Source organism: Lutra lutra, chromosome 18, assembly GCF_902655055.1.
Source record: "Lutra lutra chromosome 18, mLutLut1.2, whole genome shotgun sequence".
NCBI classification, from domain to species: Eukaryota; Metazoa; Chordata; class Mammalia; order Carnivora; family Mustelidae; genus Lutra; species Lutra lutra.
In genome coordinates, this window is record NC_062295.1 from 16,159,905 (window position 1) to 16,182,054 (window position 22,150).

Sequence of the window (22,150 nt, forward strand, 5' to 3'; positions counted from 1 at the left end):
TGGCACATAGTAAGTGCTCAATAAACACTGTGTGACTGAATGAATATTATAGCGATGCTCCCTGTCCCCTGCCCACATCAGCTTTTCCTAGTGAAAAACTACTAGAGACATGAGTTCTAATTCTGATTCTGCCACTAACTAACCATGAGACCTTAGTTAAGCTACTTTTCCTCTCTGAACTTGCATTTTCCATCTGAGGAAAAGGAGAGATACTAGATGCTTCTCTCAGCTTGGTGGCGGGGGGTGTGTGTGTGTGTGGAAATCCATGGCTTTATGGTCTTGAAGCTAGAACAGTATCTTTTCTGATAATTCAAGTTCTCTAACTTCTTCATGGCATGTGTGTGTCCCTGAGAAATGTTCTCACTTGCATGACTCATGAAGATTGCCAAGTCCCTGCTGGGGATCCAGTGCCCTCCCCACTAAGAAAGCTAACAGTGATTGGTCCCAGAAAAGACTGACAGAGACCTCTACTTGGTGACAGCCATTATATACAACAGATAGGAATGCACTGATTTAGAAAGGGGGAAAGGCTAGTGCAAATAGTCTGTGTTCCCTCTTTGGACAATCCGAAAGTTTTTAAGCCAGTGGAGGAACAACTTCTTGGCTGTGGCCATACTGAAGACAGCAGTTGAAAGCAAAGGGATGAAGGATCTGGCATTGGTCAAGAAATGGTTTAAAGACACACAACTGGCACATCCAGGCCACGTAAGAGATTATATGTGGGCAGCATACAGGATTGTTTCTTTGGAAGAAGTCTTCAGTTGAAAGAGGAAGTAACACCTTTTATTGCCCTTTAAATTGGGCAGTCTGTAAAACTAAGCTGAGATCAGTGGTGTCTTTTCCAGATAATCATGGTTATGATCTGCGGATCTCCCTGACTTTCCGGTCCCTGACTTCCTGGTCTTGTGGTCACCCTCAGAGCTTACGTCTACACCCTTGCCCAAGTTTGGGATTTCCCTGGCACTTGGAGTGAGAAAATTCTCCCATCAAGAGAGACACTGGCCCAAGTAGACCCTTTCCACAGTAATGTGTGTGTGTGTGTGTGTGTGTGTGTGTGTGTGTGTGTGTGAGAGTGTGTATTTCTGATTATGAAAGTAATATGTTAACATGGTTGCTAATGCGGATTTAAAAATTTTTTTAAAGATTTTATTTATTTATTGGACAGAGAGCGCAGAAGACAGCACAAGCAGGGGGAGTAGCAAATCAAGAGGGAAAAGCAGGCTTTGTACTGAGCAGGGAGCCCCATGCAGAATTCAATCCCTGGACCCTGGGAATATGAGCTGAGCTGAAGACAGATGTTTAACCCACTGAGCCACCCAGGCACCCCTGATTTAAATTTTCCTTATTGCATTTTTAGTTTCAGAAAACCCTTCCTTATTTCACCTCACCTCATTTTATTTATGCCTCTCATTCCCCTCTTCATTTCAATCAGTATTATAGCATTTATGTCTCTTTTTTTTTTTTTTTTTTTTTTGCTAAGACAACTATTTTCTAATATTTACTTTGGTTTCCTTTAGTAACCTTCTCATAAATAGGCTTCTCTTCTGCACTTTGAAACAGCTATTTTCAAAGCCTCATGTTAACATTTTTTCCAACTTTCCCAAAATTTACGTTTAGGGGGTACCTGCCTGCCACAGTTAGTGGCTCCACAGTTAGTGGAGCATGGGACTCCTGATCTCGGGATGGAGTTCAAGCACCGCATTGGGCATGGAGATTACTTAAAAATAAAATCTTAAGAAAATAAAATAAATAAAGGGGTGCCTGGGTGGCTCAGTTAAGCTCAGTTAAACTCAGATGCTCAGTTAAGCTCAGTTAAGCTCAGTTAAACTCAGATGCTCAGTTAAGCATCTGACTTCAGCTCTGGTCATGATCTCAGGGTCCTGTGTCGAGGCCTGTATCAGGCTCCCTGCTCAGCATGACATCTGCTTCTCCCTTTCCCTCTCCCTCTGCCCTTACTCCCACTTGTGCTCTCTCCCTCACTCTCTCTCAAATAAATAAATAAAATCTTAAAAAATTAATTCAATAAAACAAAACTTATATTTAACCATAAAAAAGGCAAGTCTGGCAAGGGTTGGGGATACTGTCCACCTGTTGTTGTTCTTAGATCTTATTAGATATTCAACCTGAGGGGCTATTATTTTAAAGTTATAATACCCAGTTCGGAGATAAAATAGTGTGAGGGGTTTGAGGCAAGAGGCAGTGCTGTGGGCATTCTAGATGGAGAATGCTGAGCCTGGGTTGCTTTTCCTCACAGCCTGATAAAGTCCCATTGGCATTCACTTGGGTCTAGTTTTCAACCCCGGTACACACTTTGACCTGTGACTGTATCTTCTTGCCATGACAATCCACTAAATCTACTACCATCCTTGCTGGGTGTTTGCTGGAGCAGCCACATGAGCCCTGGGCTCTCCTAGCCCAGCTGCTTGCAAGCACTGCTAATCAACAGCAGTGAAAGAGAACTTGAGTGGTATGTACTTAATCTGTCCCCAAGCCCCACACTTATCCTTCCAAATTACATGGTCCTCTCTTTCATTTCCTTCCTAGGAATATGGATGGGTAGGAGAGTAGCCCACTGTTTCTTCCCCCTCTACACACCCAGTTTTCTTGTTAACCAGGCTTGGTTGGGCTTGAGACCCCAAATTTAGAGTTATCTGGTGAAATCAACTGGAACATTTGGCCTTATGTGTTACCCTATAGCTTCCAACTCTAATCTTGAGCTCTTAGAATCCTCTAAGTACATGACTGCAAAGAGAAGAGTACTTAAGAGCATCTAAGCATCACACATAATTCCTGGGGAGGGACGGTAGGAGAGAAGAGAGAGAGAAAAACACTCCCCAGTTTCCTTCCCCATGTGGGGCTAGACACTGGTCTTGCCACATCAACCACACAGAGGGAAATAGAAGACAGATCACAAAAGAGTCACACTCATGTGGGTGATCCTGCCCAGCTCTAAAAGTCTGCTAAGTGTCTGGAACATGATTAGCAATGTCATCCTGGGAAGGAAACTGGAAGGGGCTTGAACCAGGAAGGTAAGCTTCAATCTTTCCCTTTGATGCCTTTAGTGGTTAAACAAACAAAGAAACAGACACACACATGGAATGTCAAGAACTAAATCAGATATCGTTTTATGAAGGTTCTGGTGGGTTCATGGCATTGTTCCATCGTGAATTAACCCAAGTTGGATATGATTTGGGACATATCTGCTCCTTTGAATTTGGATGATGGTGGGCTGGACAGGGGTGGGGGGGACTCTACTTGCTCACAAAGTAACTCTTAATGCTCTTATTAAAAGTACAATTCTTGGGACACCTGGGTGACTCAATTGGTTAAGCGTCTGACTCTTGATTTTGGCTAAGGTCATGATCTCAGGGTCCTGGGATTAAGGCCCATGTCAGGCTCCAAGCCAGTGGTGAGTCAATTTGAGATTTTCTCCCTCTCCCTCTGCCCTTCTCCTGCTTGTGTGCACAAGTGTTCTCTCTCTCAAATAAACAAATAAATCTTAAAAAAAAAAAATAGAAGTAGGGGCACCTGGGTGGCTAAGTTGTTTAAGCATCTGCCTTTAACTCAGGTCATGATCTCAGGGTCCTGAGATCAAACTCCATGTTGGGCTCCGTGCTTAGCAAGGAGTCTGCTTCTCCCTCTGCACCTCTCCCCGTCATGTACTCACTCTCTCTCTCTCAAATAAATAAAATCTTTTAAAAAATAAAATAAAAAAATAAAAGCACAATTCTCAAATATGTGGACATTTCTTTATGGCCCAAATCTTTATGGGGTTTGAGCTCTTAGAATCTTTAGAAACCAAAGGGGGGCATACTCCCTTTTACTTTGGTGTTTATCTCCCAAAGTAAAACTCTCCTAACTGAATACCTTATACAAACAGCCATTTAAAATTTATTTTATTCAATAAGTAAATAAAAGCAAAACAAATGATTAAGTTGATACTATACCTTGGGGATCTCCCTAGAGTTCTTAATAATTTCCAAGAAAGAGTTGTGTATTAATTCCCAGCAGTCATCAAAAGATGGGTTAAAGACGATAATGGGATCACTGACTTCAAGTTTGATCATGATTAGCTGAGGCATGAAGAACTCCATCTCTTGGTAAGGCTCCTCAAAGTCATTTCCAGCCTTTAGGAGACATAAGATACGGTGGCTGTCACAAGGTAAGACCTTCCAGAATCAAAGAAGTGAATTTTACCCATTCACAGTACAAACCAAACACCAGAAAAGGAAATGCAGAGTCTCACACACTACACATGTTTAAATAAGGGCTATGTATGGCATAGCCCACCCTGAGCTCACCTACTTGCCCTTTCCCAAAGCCTTTTTTTTTTTTTAAAGATTTTACTTATTTATTTGATAGAGAGAGATCAGTAGGCAGAGAGTCAGACAGAGAGAGATGGAGAAGCAGGCTCCCTGCTTGCGGAGCAGAGAGCCCGATGCGGGGCTTGATCCCAGGACCCTGAGATCATGACCTGAGCTGAAGGCAGAGGCTCTAACCCACTGAGCCACCCAGGTACCCCTCCCAAAGCTTTTTATTTGGAATGCTTACTTTGCTTAGAAATTCCTACATTAGTGTTTCCAAATTCTTCCTATCCTTCAAAATTCAGCTCAAAATCCCCTCCTTGGGGAAGCCTCCCTGTTCTTCAGCAAGATACAATCTCTTCCACTTCTTAACTTCTAAATTTCCACTTCCTTCATGGGACTTTCTCTTTCTCTCTTGCAGAGATATATATATGTACATCTTATCTTCTCTACTCTAACCTTGAGGGCAGGATCCATGTCTGAACCCTGTACTTCCTCCAAAGTATCTGAGGCAGCATTTAGCCCATAGTTGGTGCTCAATAAAAATTTGACAGAATCCGAAAGTATAAATAGTTATCTGAATGCCTCAAATGGAGCTTGCTAATGAATGAATAGTCTATTTTACATACTCAAAGTGTCTGCCTTCCTACAACAGAAATATTGGCAGGGAGATAACTAGAATTCCCTATCAGGCTATTAATATAAGTTACCTCTCATAAATTACGCTGCCTAAAGAAATTGTTCCTAGTGCAGCTTGCAAAGTACTTGTCTAAGCCAATGATGTTAGACATTTCCAGATCCGTTTAAGGATGACCGATAAACATTTGTTGAATAGCTATCATGCATCAAATACCCCCAAATCTCCCCTTCTTTCAGACATACAAAGATTTTACTTTTCCCTTTGTGTGGAATTTTAGAGTGGGATTTGTTCCCACATCTGAGTCTCTTCTGCTTAGCAAAGTAGATGATTACAGTGACATCTATAGATGGGTTCTTGTCAGAGAGCTAACATCACAGTCTAAATTCAGCAGCATTGGTGTCTACATTTTTTTGAGCAAAAGGTCAGTTGTTCATCTTGACTTCATTTGGAAAAATACTTAGAATTTAACCTTTTGTAACCAGGCAATTTTATATTTTTATTACTTTTTTTAAGGTAAAATGTGCACGTGGTATGAAATCCAAATGAATCTTCCTTAATCCTCAGGCTATCTAAGTTCAGGGGATGCTGTTTTGAAAACCAGGACACGGTGCTTTTAGCTTTTATTTTGACTTCACTGAAGGAGTTTCATGAAGAAAGTTACTAATTAGGTCAACAAAGCCTTTTGTTATCAGAGATGCCCCTTCCAAAGATCAAAGAACAAAAAGTCAACATCTGCAACGATACCCTAAATATCAAGCCAAAGATTTATAATAAAACTTTTTCAACTCCTTCCTTTAACAGAGTGGATCAAAAAGTGACCTGTTTCCCTCCTATAAGGGGTATGAATTCCATTTTACTCAATCTTTCCTTAAATAATTTTAACAATTTCTCCACTTCCAGAGAACTTGGCCAATTTAGTAGTAATTATCTCAGGAAAGATTTCTGTGATTCACAGAAATCATTTTCATGAGCTGATAATGATCCGATGTGTGTGGCAATCAAGAAGTTTACTTTTTGTCCTTGCCTCACAGCTGAGAACCTATGTGATAGAATTCTGATTGTCTCAATTGTTTCCCCGCAAAAGGGCCTACTGCTGATCCCCTACATACCTTGTGTATCATGAAAAAGGAGACCAGGTCCTCGAGAGACTTAATGACCAAGTCCCTCAGCTGGAGTGACATGAAGGAAGCAACAGAAGCAAAATATTCCTCAATGTTATGAGAGGAGTCATAGTCACTTTTGGGAGCAAAATGGACCCACTGCTCCTTCTGTGAGATGAAAAGCTGGGCACAGGATGGGATCCACCTGTAAAGACAGGAGGGTACCCAAGTTACAAGCTCTTCTGAGCTCAGAGAAGTCCGATCAGATAGTCCCCACTCTCTGTGACTGGGCAGATGGCTCACTTCCCAACTAAGCACCTTTCCAAATCAGTATTTTCATATCCCTGGCTACCTAACCTGCCAACATCCTTTTCCAGAGAAGAAAGTAGTAAGATCTGAATTGAGAGACTACTCTTCCAGTGATAATACCCAAATACACAAGCGATACTGGTGGTGTGTCCTGCTCCAAGAGTCTCTAATTTCTTCACTATAATCAGAGATTGTGGTGAAGGGGCATAAGGAACTGGAATGTTCCATCCAACTTCTCTCTCTGTCAAATGCCTGGCCTCTGTTTAGATTTTATAGGGGGAAAGAGAGAAAGAGGAGAAAAAGAAGAAAACCTAAGAAGAGAAACTTCAGTATGACAGCAGCTGCTACTCAGAAGTTGGGACAAGAAATAAGAAAAGCCAAAGAAGAAATGGACACCTTGTTCTTTCTTCCTACCTCCCCCAGTTTCTAATTCCCAGTGGGAACCACTGGCCTTTTCATCCTATCCCATCTTCTCTCTGATTGCTAGAAAAGTACTCCTCTAATAACCAGAAAAGTACTAGGAACAGCCATAGTTGTAAAGACAGTAACTAGGATATTTATCGAGCAACTACTATGTGCCAACGGTTGCATATACATTGTCTCTGATAATAAAAACCCTGCGGTAGGTATTACTGCCATCATTTTGCGAAGGTGATTTCTTCGGCTCTGGACACAGTCTTTCATGCATTTGCAAAAGAAAAAGAAATTGTCACCTCCCTAACCCCCAAACTTTGTAGTTGTTTATCTGGGCCACCTGAACACATGTCATTCAAATGCATTGTTGTGTAACCTAGCAAGTCCTAATGGGCTTCAGAGGAAGGGAAGAGAAGTGGTACCCCCAACAAAGAAGAGTAATGAGAATTTCAGAAAGGCAGAGGGAGACCAGGAGTGAGGGTTGAAGAAGAGTGGACATGGGGAGTCATAAAGACCGGCAGGGAACTAGTTTTCACTCCAGAGAGTTTATGATACTGTGATGCAGTCCCATTCTGGGGCCAGATACTGACTTGTTGAGAAGAATTTGGCGTGCTTCCATGCAGTGTTTCTGGATCACATCCTGATATTCATGAGGCTGCAGAGGCAGTTTTCCCGCCAGTAATTCTGCTGTTCGAACAAACCTGAGGTCTCTAAATCTGCCAAAAGAGAGGGAGAAACATCCTGGGCTGAGAAGACACTTAAAAATGAATTCCGTAGGTTAAGTTCAAAGGGCATATATCTTTATTTTTTTTCAAGGAGAGTAAAACTAATTATAACTGAGAAATCTGAGAGTCTGAGGAGGGAGGAGAAAGTCCAGAGGAACCTTGCAAACGGTAGATAGATGAGCCAGCTCAGCTGGTGTTTGCTGAGCCTTTCTGTGTGTTCTGCTCTGGGTAACCCATCTGGGGAGTGGGGTTTTGGAACCAACCTGGAATCTGCCTGGCTGGGAACTGGAATATCAAATGGACTAATCAACGTTCTTTAACAGTGAAGACAGAGAAGATAGGTCAAGAGAAGCAACACCTTCATGATCAAGGGGGTTCCTCTAATCTTCAGTGTGGACCCAGGTGAGCTACTCAAGCAACTTGGAGGACTGCTTAGGTCTAAACAAACACAAAACCCCCTATAGACCTACCCTTGATTGGCAGGCTCACCAAGACACACACATTATCCCTTGGCACAGCGCCTTACACAATGCAGGCACACAATAGGTATCTGCAGAATGAACACATGAAACTCCCTGCACCTTCTCTTATGAGGCTCTTCTATTTCTTTCAGATCAATGGATGTGTTGTCCTTTACCATATTCCAGAGGTGCCTTTCAGCTCAGAGGGCCACATACCTCTTCCTAACGTCTATTCCATCCATTTATAAATCGGTCTTTTAAATCATCACTGTCTTTCACTTCCCCAGTTAGATCTTTGTTCACTCCCTCAGCTCATCTCATTTCTTGCTTCTCATTTTCATCATCCACTGGAATGACCTCTTGGGCACTTTTCCTCATCCTTCCTAAATCCCACAGCCTATATTTCTATTTCTTCTTGGTGGAGGTGGTGAACTTGGTCCCCATCTTGTCTGGCCAGCCACAAAGCATTGTTAGGGAAGGAAGGAGAGAACTTGAGAGCCCCCTCACCACACGTTTGATATCCAAACCAAGTATGGCCCTTGTTACCACGTGGTAATTATGTTACTTATCTTGAATTCAATCCTTAACAAACGTCCTACAGTGGCTCTTCAGACCACAACTCCCATTCTGGCCCCCAAGCCCCTTACCTTTCACTGGTCACTAGGTGACTTCTTAGAACTTTTTAAATTAAATCATGCAGGTCACAGAGGAAAGCTGTCTGTATCATTTCCTTAACAAATCTTTCCCGTTTTTTGTTGTTGTTCAACTGACAAAAATCTTCTAAATGGTTTTGGTTCACTTTCGCTTTTGTTGCCTGTATAATCTTTAGGGAACCCCTAAAAGCAAGTGGTAAGGATCCTTTCTTCTCAGAAGCTATAGATTCAATAATTTGCCATCTTTACTACATGATAAAATTAAATGCATCTGTACATCTCCTTGGCAGTGAGTATCTGGCAAATTTTACCATCCCTGAGACTCATCTTTTTTTGTTAATTTCCAGGTTATTTTTTGAGGTCATAAACATGCTTATAGTTAAAGCAGGACCTTCATTTATTGAACAACTACTATATGCCAAAACTGTTCTAAGCAACTCATCAAACAAAACCCATGAGGTGTGTATTATTATTATTCCCATTTTACATATAAATAAACGGTGGCTTAGAGAGATTAGCTTCCCCAAAATCACACCATCTGTTATTGACGAAGCAAGAACCAGAACCTATGCAGTGTAGTTTGGGAGCCCATTCTATAAATTATTACCTTAAACACTTCTGCCTCATTAGAAAGTGACTTTTTTTTCAGTGTCCTGACTGACACCTCCAATGACTTAGAAAACTGAATTCAGTCCAAAGAAGGGAATGTGCTTATTTCTTACCATTGGTGGGCTCTATGCCAGCTTGACCTCCCCCTCAATTGTCTTTGGAAATATAGGTACAACTAAGAATGTGATAAACAAGTGAGTTCTCCAAGTAACAGGTCTCCCTTAAGACTAAACACATTCGAAGCTACAGAGACTCCCCAAAATAAAATACCTTGAGTTACCGGTAAGGTCAATCAAAATTAAGTAAGTATATTTGCCTCCAGTTTTTCTAATAAAAACTCAGATGGTGGCAACTCATCATGTCATCAGCCTGACCTTCCAGTGAACTCTGGTGGCCTCATTCTCCCACCAGGATTTACACCTCCCTTAACAGATGCCCTCCCCCTCAAGACAGTCTTTCTCTGCAGCTGATGAGTGGATAAACTAAACATGCAACAGCCATGCAGTGGGGTAATATTCAGCTGTAGAATGGAATGAAATACTGATACATCATTCAATGTCAGATGAACCTTGAAAACATGTGCTAAGTAAAAAGCAGCCAGACATGAAAGGTCACATATTGTGTGATTCCATTTATATGAAGTGTCTGGAATAGGTTAAATCTGTAGAGACAGAAAACAGATTAATGTTTGCCAGGGGCTGAGTGGAAGGAAGAAGGGGTGGGAATGGGGGACTGCTAATGGATACTGCATTTCTTTTTGGGATGATGAAAATATTTTTGAAGGACAGAATGGTCAGAGTTGGACAAATATGGGAGTGCACTAAAAACAATGGTCCTGTGCACTTCAGAAGGGCAAATTTTATGGTGTGTGGATTATATCTCAATTTAGAAAAAAGTGAAGGAGGGAAAAAAACAGCTCCTATATTCTCTGAACTCCTTCACTTGCTGTGGCCAATTTAGTCATGATGAACATAACCAAGACCCCTGCTTGCCATCCCTGGGCTAGCCCTGAGTTACCTAAGGAATAAGACCCAATCCTCCATATGTCTTGGAAGCTAGAGAGAGTCAAACTAGCACACACACAATTTTAATTCAGTGCGATACATGTCCTCATGGGGGTAATAGCTCATTCACACTTAATGGGTACTTACAGTTTGCTGGGCACTGTTCTAAGTACTTTGAATGTATTAAGTTTTTTATTTATTTTAAGTTTTTATTCCTCCTACCAACCCTATGAAGCAGGAACTCTTATTATCCCAAATTTAGGGGTAAGGAAAGCAAGACACAGACAGATGATGTAACACCCCAATGTTACCTAGGAAGCAGCCGGGCTAAGATCTGGGCTCAAGTGGGCTGGCTCCAAGACTAAGCTCTTCACCAGTACACGCCAGGGCTTAGCGACAGGGTTGGGGTGTCACGGGAGCACAAAGCAGGGTCACTTCACTGTGTGGAGAGCTGTCACTTAGTTTCCACGCACTTTGGGTCTAGGATGTTTGTCATCTCCCTTCAAGGGGAAGGCTACCCCCACTGTGCCCAGCATAAGATACTGTCTTTTGTGCCCAAACATTCAAGAAGGGAAAGAAAAGGGAGGGGAGGAATGTCTTACTCTTTAAACCACAGTTCTCTCAGGCTGAGCATCATGGGGTTCACCGTGTGCAGATGCTCCTCGTTCCACTTCTTGGCATTCCTGTAGACATGGCGCCAGGGCACAGGGGCCCGGATCACTCTTTGAGGAAACACGCGGGGAATGTTCTCGATGAAGAGTCTTTTCCTCTCTGTTGGGTCCATGAGGATGTAATCAACTATAGAACCAACAGAGCAAACCCGTTGTTAGTAAGTAGGGACCTTGAACACCCCATGCTCTAAGCTGCAGCTTGGAATGTAAATGAGCCTCTGACCATTTACACTGATAATATCCATGATGTTGATAATCCCTTGGGCATAACCAAATTGGGGAAGTGCCACTCTGTTGGTTTGTTTTCTTTCTGAAGATGTTTCAGGGGGAAGGAGGAGTGTAACTTCACAGTCCGAGGCTTAGAAACCGGGGGCTGAGCTCTATTTGGATATCTAGCATCAAGGATGACAATGAACTAGTATTTGCTGATGCCTCATTAATCATTAATTGACTTCTCACACCTAAGCAGTCACACAAAAAATTCAACACAACAGATGACATCAGATACTTAGAAATGGAAATTTAGGGGTGCCTTGGGTGGCACAGTCCAGTTAAACATCCGACTCTTGGTTTCAGCTCAGGTCTGACCCCCGGGGTGGTGGGATCAAGCCTTGTGTTGGGCTCTGTGCTCAGCAGGAAGTCTGCTCAGGGGGTTTCTCTCTCCTTCTTCCTCTGCCCCTCCCTTCCGCATTCACGATCACTCTCTCTCCCCCTCCCTCTCTAAAATGAATAACCTTAAAAAAAAATGGAAACTTAGAGACCAACTATTTCACACACTAAGGAAAGAAAGATGGGAAAAGCTTCACAGAGGGAGTGACATTTGAGCTGGACTGGAAGAATGAGTAGGAATTTGGAGATAGGATAAGAGGGAAGAGCACAGGGGTCAGAAGAAACAGCATGTAATGAAGTGCAGTTCTAGGACTTCTGTAAAACATGCTCAAGGTGCTGGAGTTATTTGGGGGCAGAAATATCAGACGAAAGTGGTAGAGTTCAAGGTGACAAGATTGCAGAAGTAGGTTGAAGCTGGAATTTGAAGGACTATCCATGTTTATCCTTAAGAGTTTGGTTCTATCCTAGTGTAGACAAGAGGCCACTGCACTGACAGCATTAGGAAGTTAATTAGGAAATTTAAAATAACTAGGCTGCCTGGTATAGACAGCTGCTGTCCAGATAAAATAAGGTGGTGAGGAACTCATATGATCACCACTCGCCTTTAATATGTTTCTCACATTCCTCACCATCATTAAATATTTCCCAGTGACCTCCTGCGTGTACAAGATGCGGCCCGAAGGATGAAGGGGAGCTAGGATCAGTAACATGTCTTTCACCATCAGAGAACTGACAGTCTGATAAGGGAGCCAAGACCCACAAGAAATGAAAAGACAATGCCAGTGTTACATAATAGAAGAGAAATAATGGCCCAGGAGATATTCCAAAGCAGGGGGAGTTGAAAGCAGAGACAGGAAGTCTTGTGCTTGCAGAGGATGGAGGGACCCTGAGGGCTGCAGAGAGAGAAAAGTACTTAAGAGGCAGGTCTTGAGCTAGATTTTAAAACTTGAGTAGATCCTTGTTATTCCTAGGGCTGCCCCAGGGTGAGCAGTATCCACAGCTCCTGGGAGCTTATCAAATGGTTTCACTTATTTGTGGAGCATAACAAATAGCATGGAGGACAGGGGGAGTTAGGAGGAGGGAGTTGGGGGAAATTGGAAGGGGAGGTGAACAATGAGAGACTATGGACTCTGAAAAACAATCTGAAGGGTTTGAAGAGGTGGGGGGATGGGAGGTGGGAGGAACCAGGTGGTGGGTATTAGAGAGGGCACGGACTGCATGGAGTACTGGGTGTGGTACAAAAACAATGAATACTGTTATGCTGAAAATAAATTAAAAAAAAAAAAAGATTAAAAAAAAAGGAAAAAAAAAGATTAAAAAAAAAAAGAAAAAAAAAAAAAAAAGAAATGCAGGCTCTCAGGCCCTACCCCAGATCTGTCTCATCAGAATCGCAGGATCCCCAAGTTATGCAGATGCACATCAAAGGGCAGGAAGTGCTGGTGTTGACCTGAATGATGTGGGGGAAAGCATCTGAAGGAAAAGGATGGTTTTGGCATTTTCAGAGGAACCAGGGTGGACTGATGGTGAAAGAAAGACGGTGTCCTCCGCAAAGGAGCCCCTTGCCCCATTTAGCCCCAGCCTTACCAATGCTTTTCATGACGCTACTGTAGTAGTCATTTTCCTTCTCCTTCACTAGGCTGCTCATCAGGGGTTCCAGCGAGGGACTTGTCAGCAGTGTGTTAGGAATCAGCTTTGAAATCTGATGCATCACTTCATCCTCCTCGGGGGCAATCATGTCTTTTCGGATGCCATTGGTCACATAGTAATAGTACCTCTTCCATAAACAAACCACCGGCAAGACAATGACTGTGATTGGTTAACGGTGCCCACCTGCCCACACCTGTCAGCCTCCAAGGGGCACGTTCACACAGCACCCATCCTCACCCTTCACTCGCTGCTGTTGGACTTTCTGGGCCCATCACCACACACTCACTGCAGTGTGATGGTGGGCAAGTTTCTCCTTGACTCTGGAGGATTCAACCAGAGGCAGAGATTTTGGTGGGGTATAAGGATGGACCTGCCAAATGCTATGCAGATAGGAACAGTGGAATGAGTACTAGGCCAGGACTGAGGGAACCTATCTGGTGAACTTTAAGAAGATGATTAACAAGCTCTCAAATGGACCCAGTGATTCACCCTCTTCAACAACAACAGTGCCCGCCCTACAAAGCACTTTGATCGTGTGGCTTAAAGCTGCCAGTGAGGGAAAACTCCTCAAAGTCCAAGTGAGACTTACGGTACTTCTAATATGACTGTGGGTTTCTGAGTTTAGAAAAGCAACACAAATGCACAAACTGAACAGAAATGGCCAGTGTGACCTGGTGACTTCAGGAAGTTTTGTGTGTTTAGGGCACTAAGCTGCCGGATGGCTGATGAGCTCTAGAAACCAAAACTTTAAGACGGATGAGAAGCACAAAGTGTAGGAAATCAGGTCTGACCTTTAGTGACTACGGCCTGTGGTCAGAGGAGGCTGAGCTCACCTTGCTCCGATCTGAAATGGAAGCTCCTTATAGAGAAGAAACTTCCAAACTTCCCTCATTGTAAGAACCGTGTGGGGTGGGGAGAGAGGCTCTTATTAAAATGCAGATCCATGGGACCCCCTTAATCAGTTCGGGATTTTTCAGCAAGCACCCCAGGTGATTTTTATCTTCAGGCAAGTGTGAGAAATGCTGTCACAGAGACTTTTACGGTCAGTCAGAGCTGGTCTAAGTTCTAGTTATGCCTCTCATCGACTGTGTAACCTTGGTCAAGTTGCTTAATCAGACCTCACCCCAATTTCCACACCTGGACAACAGGAATCGTCATAGTACCCAGGTCTCGAATGGGGTCAAGCATCTAGAGGGTTTAGTGTGGAATCTTACCAGTAGCACATACTCAGTTGCTATGATTTTTATTATAAATTGGTTTATTATACATACTATAAACTCATAAGGTATTGGTTCTAAAGTTTTGTTCCTCTTCTTTTAAAATAGGTTAGGAACTCAAAAGTCTATCTAGAACCAAGCAGGTAGTTAATTGTTGAAAGTTGGCTGGACATAAGAAAATAATACAGAATACTAGAGACGCGCATAAACTGGAAAATGTACTTTTCATCTAAAGGAAGTAGCTACTTCTCAGCTTCAAATATCTTAATTTTTTCCAAAGAGGTTAGAAATCCAGCTTATGTGAGATTTCTCTCATTTTTAAAACACATCTATAGGCCAAATTCAGCCTATGGTAGAATTGCCAAACAAAATATAGGATGAAGTGAGCTATATTTATACATTTAGTACTTTGCTGTAATTTTAAAAATTACTCATTGTGTATGTAAAATTCCAATTTAACTAGGTGCCCTGTTTTTTGTTTTGTTTTTCAAAATCTGGCAACCCTAGCTTATGGGCCAGCATTTTGCAACTTAAGTTCTAAGAGACCCAAAGATTTCTAAGACTTACTAAAATCACACACAGACAGACAGACACACACACACCCCTGTTATTCAGTAGTCTGTTATGGGGTCTGGACTTTGGTATTTTTAAAACATTCCCTGGGTGATTCTGTTCTCCCCGAGTTTTGAATCACTGAGATGCCAAGAATCATACTCAGCAAACTGAGAGAAAGGAAGGAACAAAAACGTACCTCTATGTCTGAATCAGATGGCTGGGTTTCTTTACTTTCTATTTCCATTTCCCGCTGTAACATCACACTAATTTGTTCTTCTGGACTCATTGGCCTGCTTCCTGGAAGGGTCGAAGATGTCACCACCTCCTTCTTTGTGGGTGATGAGTTCGAGATATTGAAGGCCAGCTTGGTCCTGAAAAGTAGACACAGCTCAGCCCTTGCTTCTCCGCTCTGTGTTGGGTCTACTGTCTCCAAGCTGCTGAGAGTTGTTCTGCAGTGGAAGCCCCTCTCTTCTGTGTCATCTACTAGCATGGGTCCTTCAGTGACAACCTCTAACCATGGAACACCCACAGGGATGCTAGCATTCGTTTTACTTGTTGGTTAATTTAGTTTTATTCAGAGCCTTAAAGAATTGGGTTAAGAGTACTATGAGAAAAAAAAATGAATTACCTGGAATCTGAGAATGCTTTGAAATCAAGATACATAGCAGGGTTTCAATGAGACTATAGGCTTCTGTAGTTCAGCTTGGTGTCCTGCAAACCTAACACCCACAGGGACACTTACCTGGTGGAATCCTCTTTGCCTCTAGTGGAGAACTTTCTTTTCTTCTTGTTGGGTTCTGAAGAGTAGTTAGCTGCTAGAACAGTGGAAAAGAAACACATCAGGGATGGCTAGTAGCCTTGGGCCAACCTTTGCCCATAGCGACAGGACTCTCAGGACAGTCCCAGAGCATGCTAAGGGGAGTAGACTTGGCACAGTGGGATGAGGCCGGAGATGGGCTATCTGGCCCCACATGCACCACTAAACACCTGTGTGACTCTGAAGAAGTAATTTCAACATTCCAGGCCTCAGCTTCCTCCACTGTGAAATGTGGATGCACATAACTTCCATTCATTTATACAACTGACAGGTATTAAGAACTGCCTACTTGGGGCACCTAGGTGGCTCAGTGGGTTAACACCTCTGCCTTCGGCTCAGGTCATGATCCCAGGGTCCTGGGATCAACCCCCCCCACCGCCTCCCCGCATCGGGCTCTCTGCTCAGCAGGGAGCCTGCTTCCCCTTCTGTCTCCATCTGCCTCTCTGCCTACTTGTGATCTCTGTCTGTTAGATAAACAAATAAAAATTTGGGTGCCTGGGTGGCTCAGTGGGTTAAGCCGCTGCCTTCATCTCAGGTCATGATCTCAGGGTCCTGGGATCGAGTCCCGCATTGGGCTCTCTGCTTGGCAGGGAGCCTGCTTCCTCCTCTCTCTCTCTCTCTCTCTCTCTGTGTGCCTCTCTGCCTACTTGTAATCTCTCTCTGTCAAATAAATAAATAAAATCTTTTAAAAAAAATCTTTAAAAAAAAAGAGAGAGAGAGAGAACTGTTACTTGATTCACTCACTAATCCTGTATGCCCTGTTTTCTAAACATTGGAAATTACTCCTTAATGTTTTTCTTTAAATAGATGTGGACTTTCAAACTTAGTATATTTGTTTTAAAGGAAATACCATATGATTATTACAAATAAAAAAACCAATATCATTTGCAATAAATACAAGGTAACTACAAACAAATTTGGTAGATGATATAAAACTATATTAGTAAACTTTAACTAGATGCTGTCACTTGCTTAAGTCTCTAGCCTAAAAAAATTAACAAGTAACATAGAAATGTTAAAGACAGTATTATATCGACATTTTGACAGAATCAGAGAGAACTGAAGACCCCTAATCTAGATGTATTCTGAGTTCATACTTTGAGCTCCTCAACTGACTCCAAATACAACAATAATAGCCTCTTTAAAAATTAAAAAAAAATTACAATATTCAACAAGATGCTTCCTATGTGGACCAGAAATGCAGAGGATGAAGTAAAAGTTATAAACTTGGCTTCTGTGTCCAAGAGCAGGGAGGAGTTTAGGTATTTGATACTTGGGGGAGTCAGAGAATCCAAAAATACTCCATGATGTAGGAGACTGGCACTAGGCTCACAGCATAAAGCCAGGACTGAAGCAAGACTGCCCTACCCACAAAGACACAGCAGCACTGCCATACAGATAAAGCACAGAGATACTCAATTCATATGGCAGCCAGAGATAACAAGAGAGCCAGATAATAACTAGGCCGGGTCACACAGCTCAGGGACCGCATCTACATGACCCAAATATCACCTTAGCGTGGGAGTCCTAAATCACCCATACAAGGTCTGATACTAATTTGAGGTCCTAAGTGGACAGATGAAGGCATAAGAATAAAAAAAAAATCAGATTAAGAAGGAGGTGTCAAAAGGGTACACATTGATTACAATTATAAGTGAAAACGAGCAAAACTAATCTATGGTGACAAAAATCAGAAAGTGGTTATGTTGGACGGGGATGGTATTGGGTAGGAGAGAGAACTCATTGGCAGTGAGTACAAGAGAACTTTCTCTAGTGAAGGAAATGCCCCGTATCCTGTTTGGGTGGTGGCTATATGGTATAAACAATTGCCAATACTCACTGAACTGAACATGTAAGATCTATGCATCTTACTGTATGTGAATCACACTTCAATAAAAATAATGGGGGGGGGAATCATGTAGCAAGAATGGAAAAAAACTTTTCAACACAAGTCAGCAAACTAAAATCCCAGAAAAAACCCCGATACTAAGAAAGATAGCTAATAAACTAAAAAATCAAGGGGTAGACTCACAAAGTGAAAATAATACAGCATTATAAACATTGCTTCAAAAAAAATGTTTAAGATCCTCCCAGGAATTGAAAAAGCTATGCCCATAAGAATAAAATGAGAAATTGGCAGGGGTGACACCCATTGAGTAGAACCAATTAGAAAATCTGAAAATGTAAAGATATTGTCATGAAAAAAAAAAAAAAAAGACATTCATTAGACATGATAAACTTAAGTCTCAACAGAGTTGAAGAGCAAATAACTGAATTAGAAGATACATGTGGGGGTGCCTGGGTGGCTCAGCCCTTAAGCATCTGTCTTCGGCTCAGGTCATGATCCCAGAGTCCTGGGATCAAGCCCTACATCAGCCTCCTTGCTCCATGGGAAGCCTGTTTCTCCTTCTCCCACTACCCCTGCTTGTGTTCCCTTTCTTGTTGTGTCTCTCTCTGTTAAATAAATAAATAAATTCTTAATTAAAAAAAAAAAAAGATACATCTGAGGAACTCACCCAGACACAGAAGAGAGAAAAAAGAAAAATATGAAAATAAGTTTGAGACAGAGGGCAGATGAAGAGTCTCCAACATACATGCAGTAAGAATTACTGAAGAATAAGTAGATTGAAGTGTACCTAGTAGTATTAAATAAATTAATAAAGTACTATGTTAAGCAGCTTCCAAGATGGCCCCCAAGGATTCCCCACTTCCTGGTATCAAGCCATTGCGTATGTAGGCTAGACCTACAGACTCACTTCTAACAAACAGAATACAGCCAAAGCGATAGGATGTCATTTCCAAAATTAATAAGTTCCCAAAAGACTGTGGTTTCTGTCTTTTTGGCTCCCTTCTCTCTCTTGTTCTCTCCCTTGTTCCCTCTGAGGGAAGCCAGAAGCCATGTTGTGAGCTGCCCTCATGGAAAGGCTCATGTGGAGGAAACTGATGTCCATGGCCAACAGCCAACAAGAACCTGCAGACCTGAGTAAGCATGGAAGAGGATCCTTCCCTGGGTGCCTTTAGATGACTGTGGTTCTGGCTGATACCTTGACTACGCGCTTGTGAGACACTCCGGCCCAGAACCATTTAGTTAAGCCATGCCGAGATTCCTGCCTCATAGAAACTGTGGGATAATAAATACTGGTTGTTTTAAACCATTAAGTCTTCGGGGTAATTTGTTATGCAGCAATCAATAACACAAGTGTTTGGTGTGTGGTAAATGTAAAGGACATGGCATATGGTAAATGCAATCTTAGCTGTTACAATCATTCTTATTTCACTGACTGAGAGTCTATGAGGTTATCCAAGGTTACCTGTAGCAAGCCAAGGAAACAGAAGTAGAACCCAGGACTAAAAATCCCACCCAACACCCCATTCTAAGCTGGTATGGCACACTGCTACAAATACCTAATGGCAGCCCCTGAACATTCTTTTCCCTAGGGACATTGATGGTGACCGGCTGGTAAACCTTCAGCAGGTCCTTCAACTTCAGGTCCTGGGCCGTCAAAGAATAGTTGTTGGCAATGGAGTCGCTGGGTCCTCGGTAGTGGTGCTGCTCTTTGAAGGGTGCAGCCAGGGTCCACGATGTGCGTTGCATCAAGGGGGGATAAAAGCTGTGTGACATGACGGTCTACAAGGGAAGATATACAGAGTATGATGCGGGGAAGGACACCTCTTGGAGAAGCTTAAGCTTCACTCACGTGGAGACTCAGGGAGACCCGCGTGCCTTATGCTGTTTCTACCTTCTACAAACTCAGGCAAATGTTTCCTGGATGGTCACCAATTACGCTTCTCTGTCGACTATGAGCATGATTTCTGATGTCAAGGACAACAGCTGGCTTTCAATAAACCGTGTATCTGTGAGTCCGGTAATTTATTTCTATTGTCTTTATTCTTTACAGACATGGCTATAAGGTAGAAATGATGGAAGATGCAGAAGTTTGGAAAGGTTCAATAGCACAGAGAAGGGAGAAGGCTGGATCTTAACTCACCTTTGTGCTACGGGATAGCTTTTTTCCCCCATACAGCTGGAGTCTTTTCTGGTAGCAGAGGTGACCAAAGAGCCATTGACCTCACTTGTCAAATCTGACAGCTTATCCTTCACTCCCCTCCCCCACCCCACCTCTGCCCAGTAATAGCAGAAGACCAGTAGCCAGATGAACATACCTGATAGAGTTCAGATGGTTCCTCTCCAGCAGAAGCAGGCAGAGGTGGCAGCTCTGGCTGCATCTGGGAGTGGCTCATATGATGTATCGAGTCACTCTTGGTGATCTGTGGGAAATGGGAACAAAGCCACTCTTTAGGAATTAGGAAAGATTTCCAAACCTCTAGGTTGGGCATGGAGTAAAGAGATCCCTAAGAAAGGGGTTAGAGAGAGTTTTGTCCACTAAATGCCCTTCTCACCCCCATCCATCCATCCATCCATGGTATAGGTTTCATTTTTAAATTACAACCTATCTCTCCTCTAGTGTCCTTTCCTTGGGCACCTCTCTATGAGCAAATTAACATATATTTTCCCAGGAAGACCCCAAGTTACCCTATCTTGGGTCATGATTCAAGGGGCTAACTTTAAAAAACGGACTCTTGCATTTCACAAATACACAATTCCAAATAGAAATTTGCTTATGCAGGGGCATTGTGAGTGTAACATACACATGAGCAGCTCTCTGCTCTTCCTGTAAAAAAGAAAAAAATATATCACTTAAATGGTATGGGTATCTGAGTCCACCAATCCCTTCAGTGAATGTGCACTTAGGGGTGACCCTCAGGTAGGGGTGAACTTGTAGCTCCCATGGCCACTCTCAATTCCAAGCACCTCTCCTGAGCAGAGTTGAAAGCGAATGCAGTGTTGAGCAATTCTATGTGTGTTTCTGTCCTAGGACCCAGCCCCTGCATGCATGACCACTACTTACGTGGGGCTGCAATGGAGAAAGTGCAATGTGTTCCAACATAGAGGAAAACTGCAGGGCTGGGCTTAATTTAGAGGTGTTTCTACAAGGCTCTTTAAAGATGGTTTGGGGGGGACGCCTGGGTGGCTCAGTTGGTTAAGCAGCTGCCTTCGGCTCAGGTCATGATCCCAGCGTCCTGGGATCGAGTCCCACATCGGGCTCCTTGCTCATCAGGGAGCCTGCTTCTCCCTCTGCCTCTGCCTGCCATTCTATCTGTCTGTGCTTGCTCTCTCTCCCTCTCTCTCTCTGACAAATAAATAAATAAAATCTTTAAAAAAAAAAAAGGAAACCAATTTATAAAAAAAAAATAAAGATGGTTTAGGGGATTTTCAAGGGCACTTTTGACTCTCCATGATTTTTCACCTTAGGCAATGACTTTGTACTGAACTCTGTAAGATGAGACATTACTGGATTGATTTGATTTACTTGAGTCAGCAAATTATGTCATGCAGGGTAACTGGCAGGGGGTAGCAGACAGGGGATATATGAAGCAGATGTCAGCCACCCTCATGCCCTAACCAACTGTTCACTGATGACTCAATCTCAGAAAATATTAGCAATAATAACACTATCATTATTCTGAATTATTTCCTTCTAGGCAACCTAGAACCCTATGAGTTTTTTTATACCCATGTTCAACCTGAAAGAAACTAAAGCTCAGAGAATATAGGTAACACATCCTAGCCACACAGAGGTGCTTTCAAATACACATGACTCCATCCCAACACACTGGAAACGGCAAGTATCACTAACAGGACAAGTTGTTTTAGGAAGGTGTTAAAATGAAATGAAAACATGCAAACCCATAAACACAGATATGGAGCAAGCCTGAGATCTTTAAAAACATACAACAGGCCCACTGGTCTGATGCTCCAGTTATTCTAAAAAATGGTGGCACACCAGACTCACCAACAGAACTTCATTAAAAATCAGGTTGCATGGGATTCAATTTAAACAAGATGAGTTTGAGACCTACAGACCTTGTTTGTAGCTTGGAGTGTTCACTTTGTTGATTTAAATAAACATCTCTCTCTCTGCTCTTGACCTCAATTTCGAGGACCTAAGAATTGATCAATTATCTCCAAGATGATTTTCTCTACTGAAATCAGTATCAGAGGGTGCCTGGTAGCTCAGTGTGTTGAGTATTGGACTCTTGGTTTGGGCTGAGGTCATGATTTCATGGGTGGTGAGATTGAACCTTGTGTTGGGCTCCGTGCTCAGTGAGGAGTCAGCTTGAAGAGTCTCTCCTTTGGCCACTCCCCTCCCCCGACACTCGTGTGCATGCACGTGTGTGCACATTCTCTCTCGCAAATAAAATGAATCTTAAAAAAAAATTATTGTCAGATCTGCACCAATCAGTTGAACAAAATGAGAAAACTCTAACATCAGCCTGAAAAGAACCTGGTCATGCAAAGGGGGTACCACACCATCTGGGGCAGATTCTGACAACACACTTCTAGCACCATGAA

General features: G+C 42.6%; 1 protein-coding gene across 2 annotated transcripts in view; it reads right to left on the bottom strand.

Annotated features, from left to right (window-relative positions):
- DNAH3 (dynein axonemal heavy chain 3) overlaps window positions 1-22,150 on the bottom strand; it is a 175,063-nt gene that overhangs the window by 145,285 nt on the left and 7,628 nt on the right. For both annotated transcript variants that reach the window (XM_047714390.1, XM_047714392.1), the window contains 9 exons: window positions 19,900-20,004; window positions 19,141-19,363; window positions 15,661-15,733; window positions 15,115-15,289; window positions 13,084-13,273; window positions 10,822-11,017; window positions 7,358-7,483; window positions 6,054-6,249; window positions 3,948-4,127 (listed from right to left, as the gene is read on the bottom strand). In XM_047714390.1, coding sequence (XP_047570346.1) covers window positions 3,948-4,127; window positions 6,054-6,249; window positions 7,358-7,483; window positions 10,822-11,017; window positions 13,084-13,273; window positions 15,115-15,289; window positions 15,661-15,733; window positions 19,141-19,363; window positions 19,900-20,004 — 1,464 coding nt within the window. The remainder of the gene's footprint in view (window positions 1-3,947; window positions 4,128-6,053; window positions 6,250-7,357; window positions 7,484-10,821; window positions 11,018-13,083; window positions 13,274-15,114; window positions 15,290-15,660; window positions 15,734-19,140; window positions 19,364-19,899; window positions 20,005-22,150) is intronic.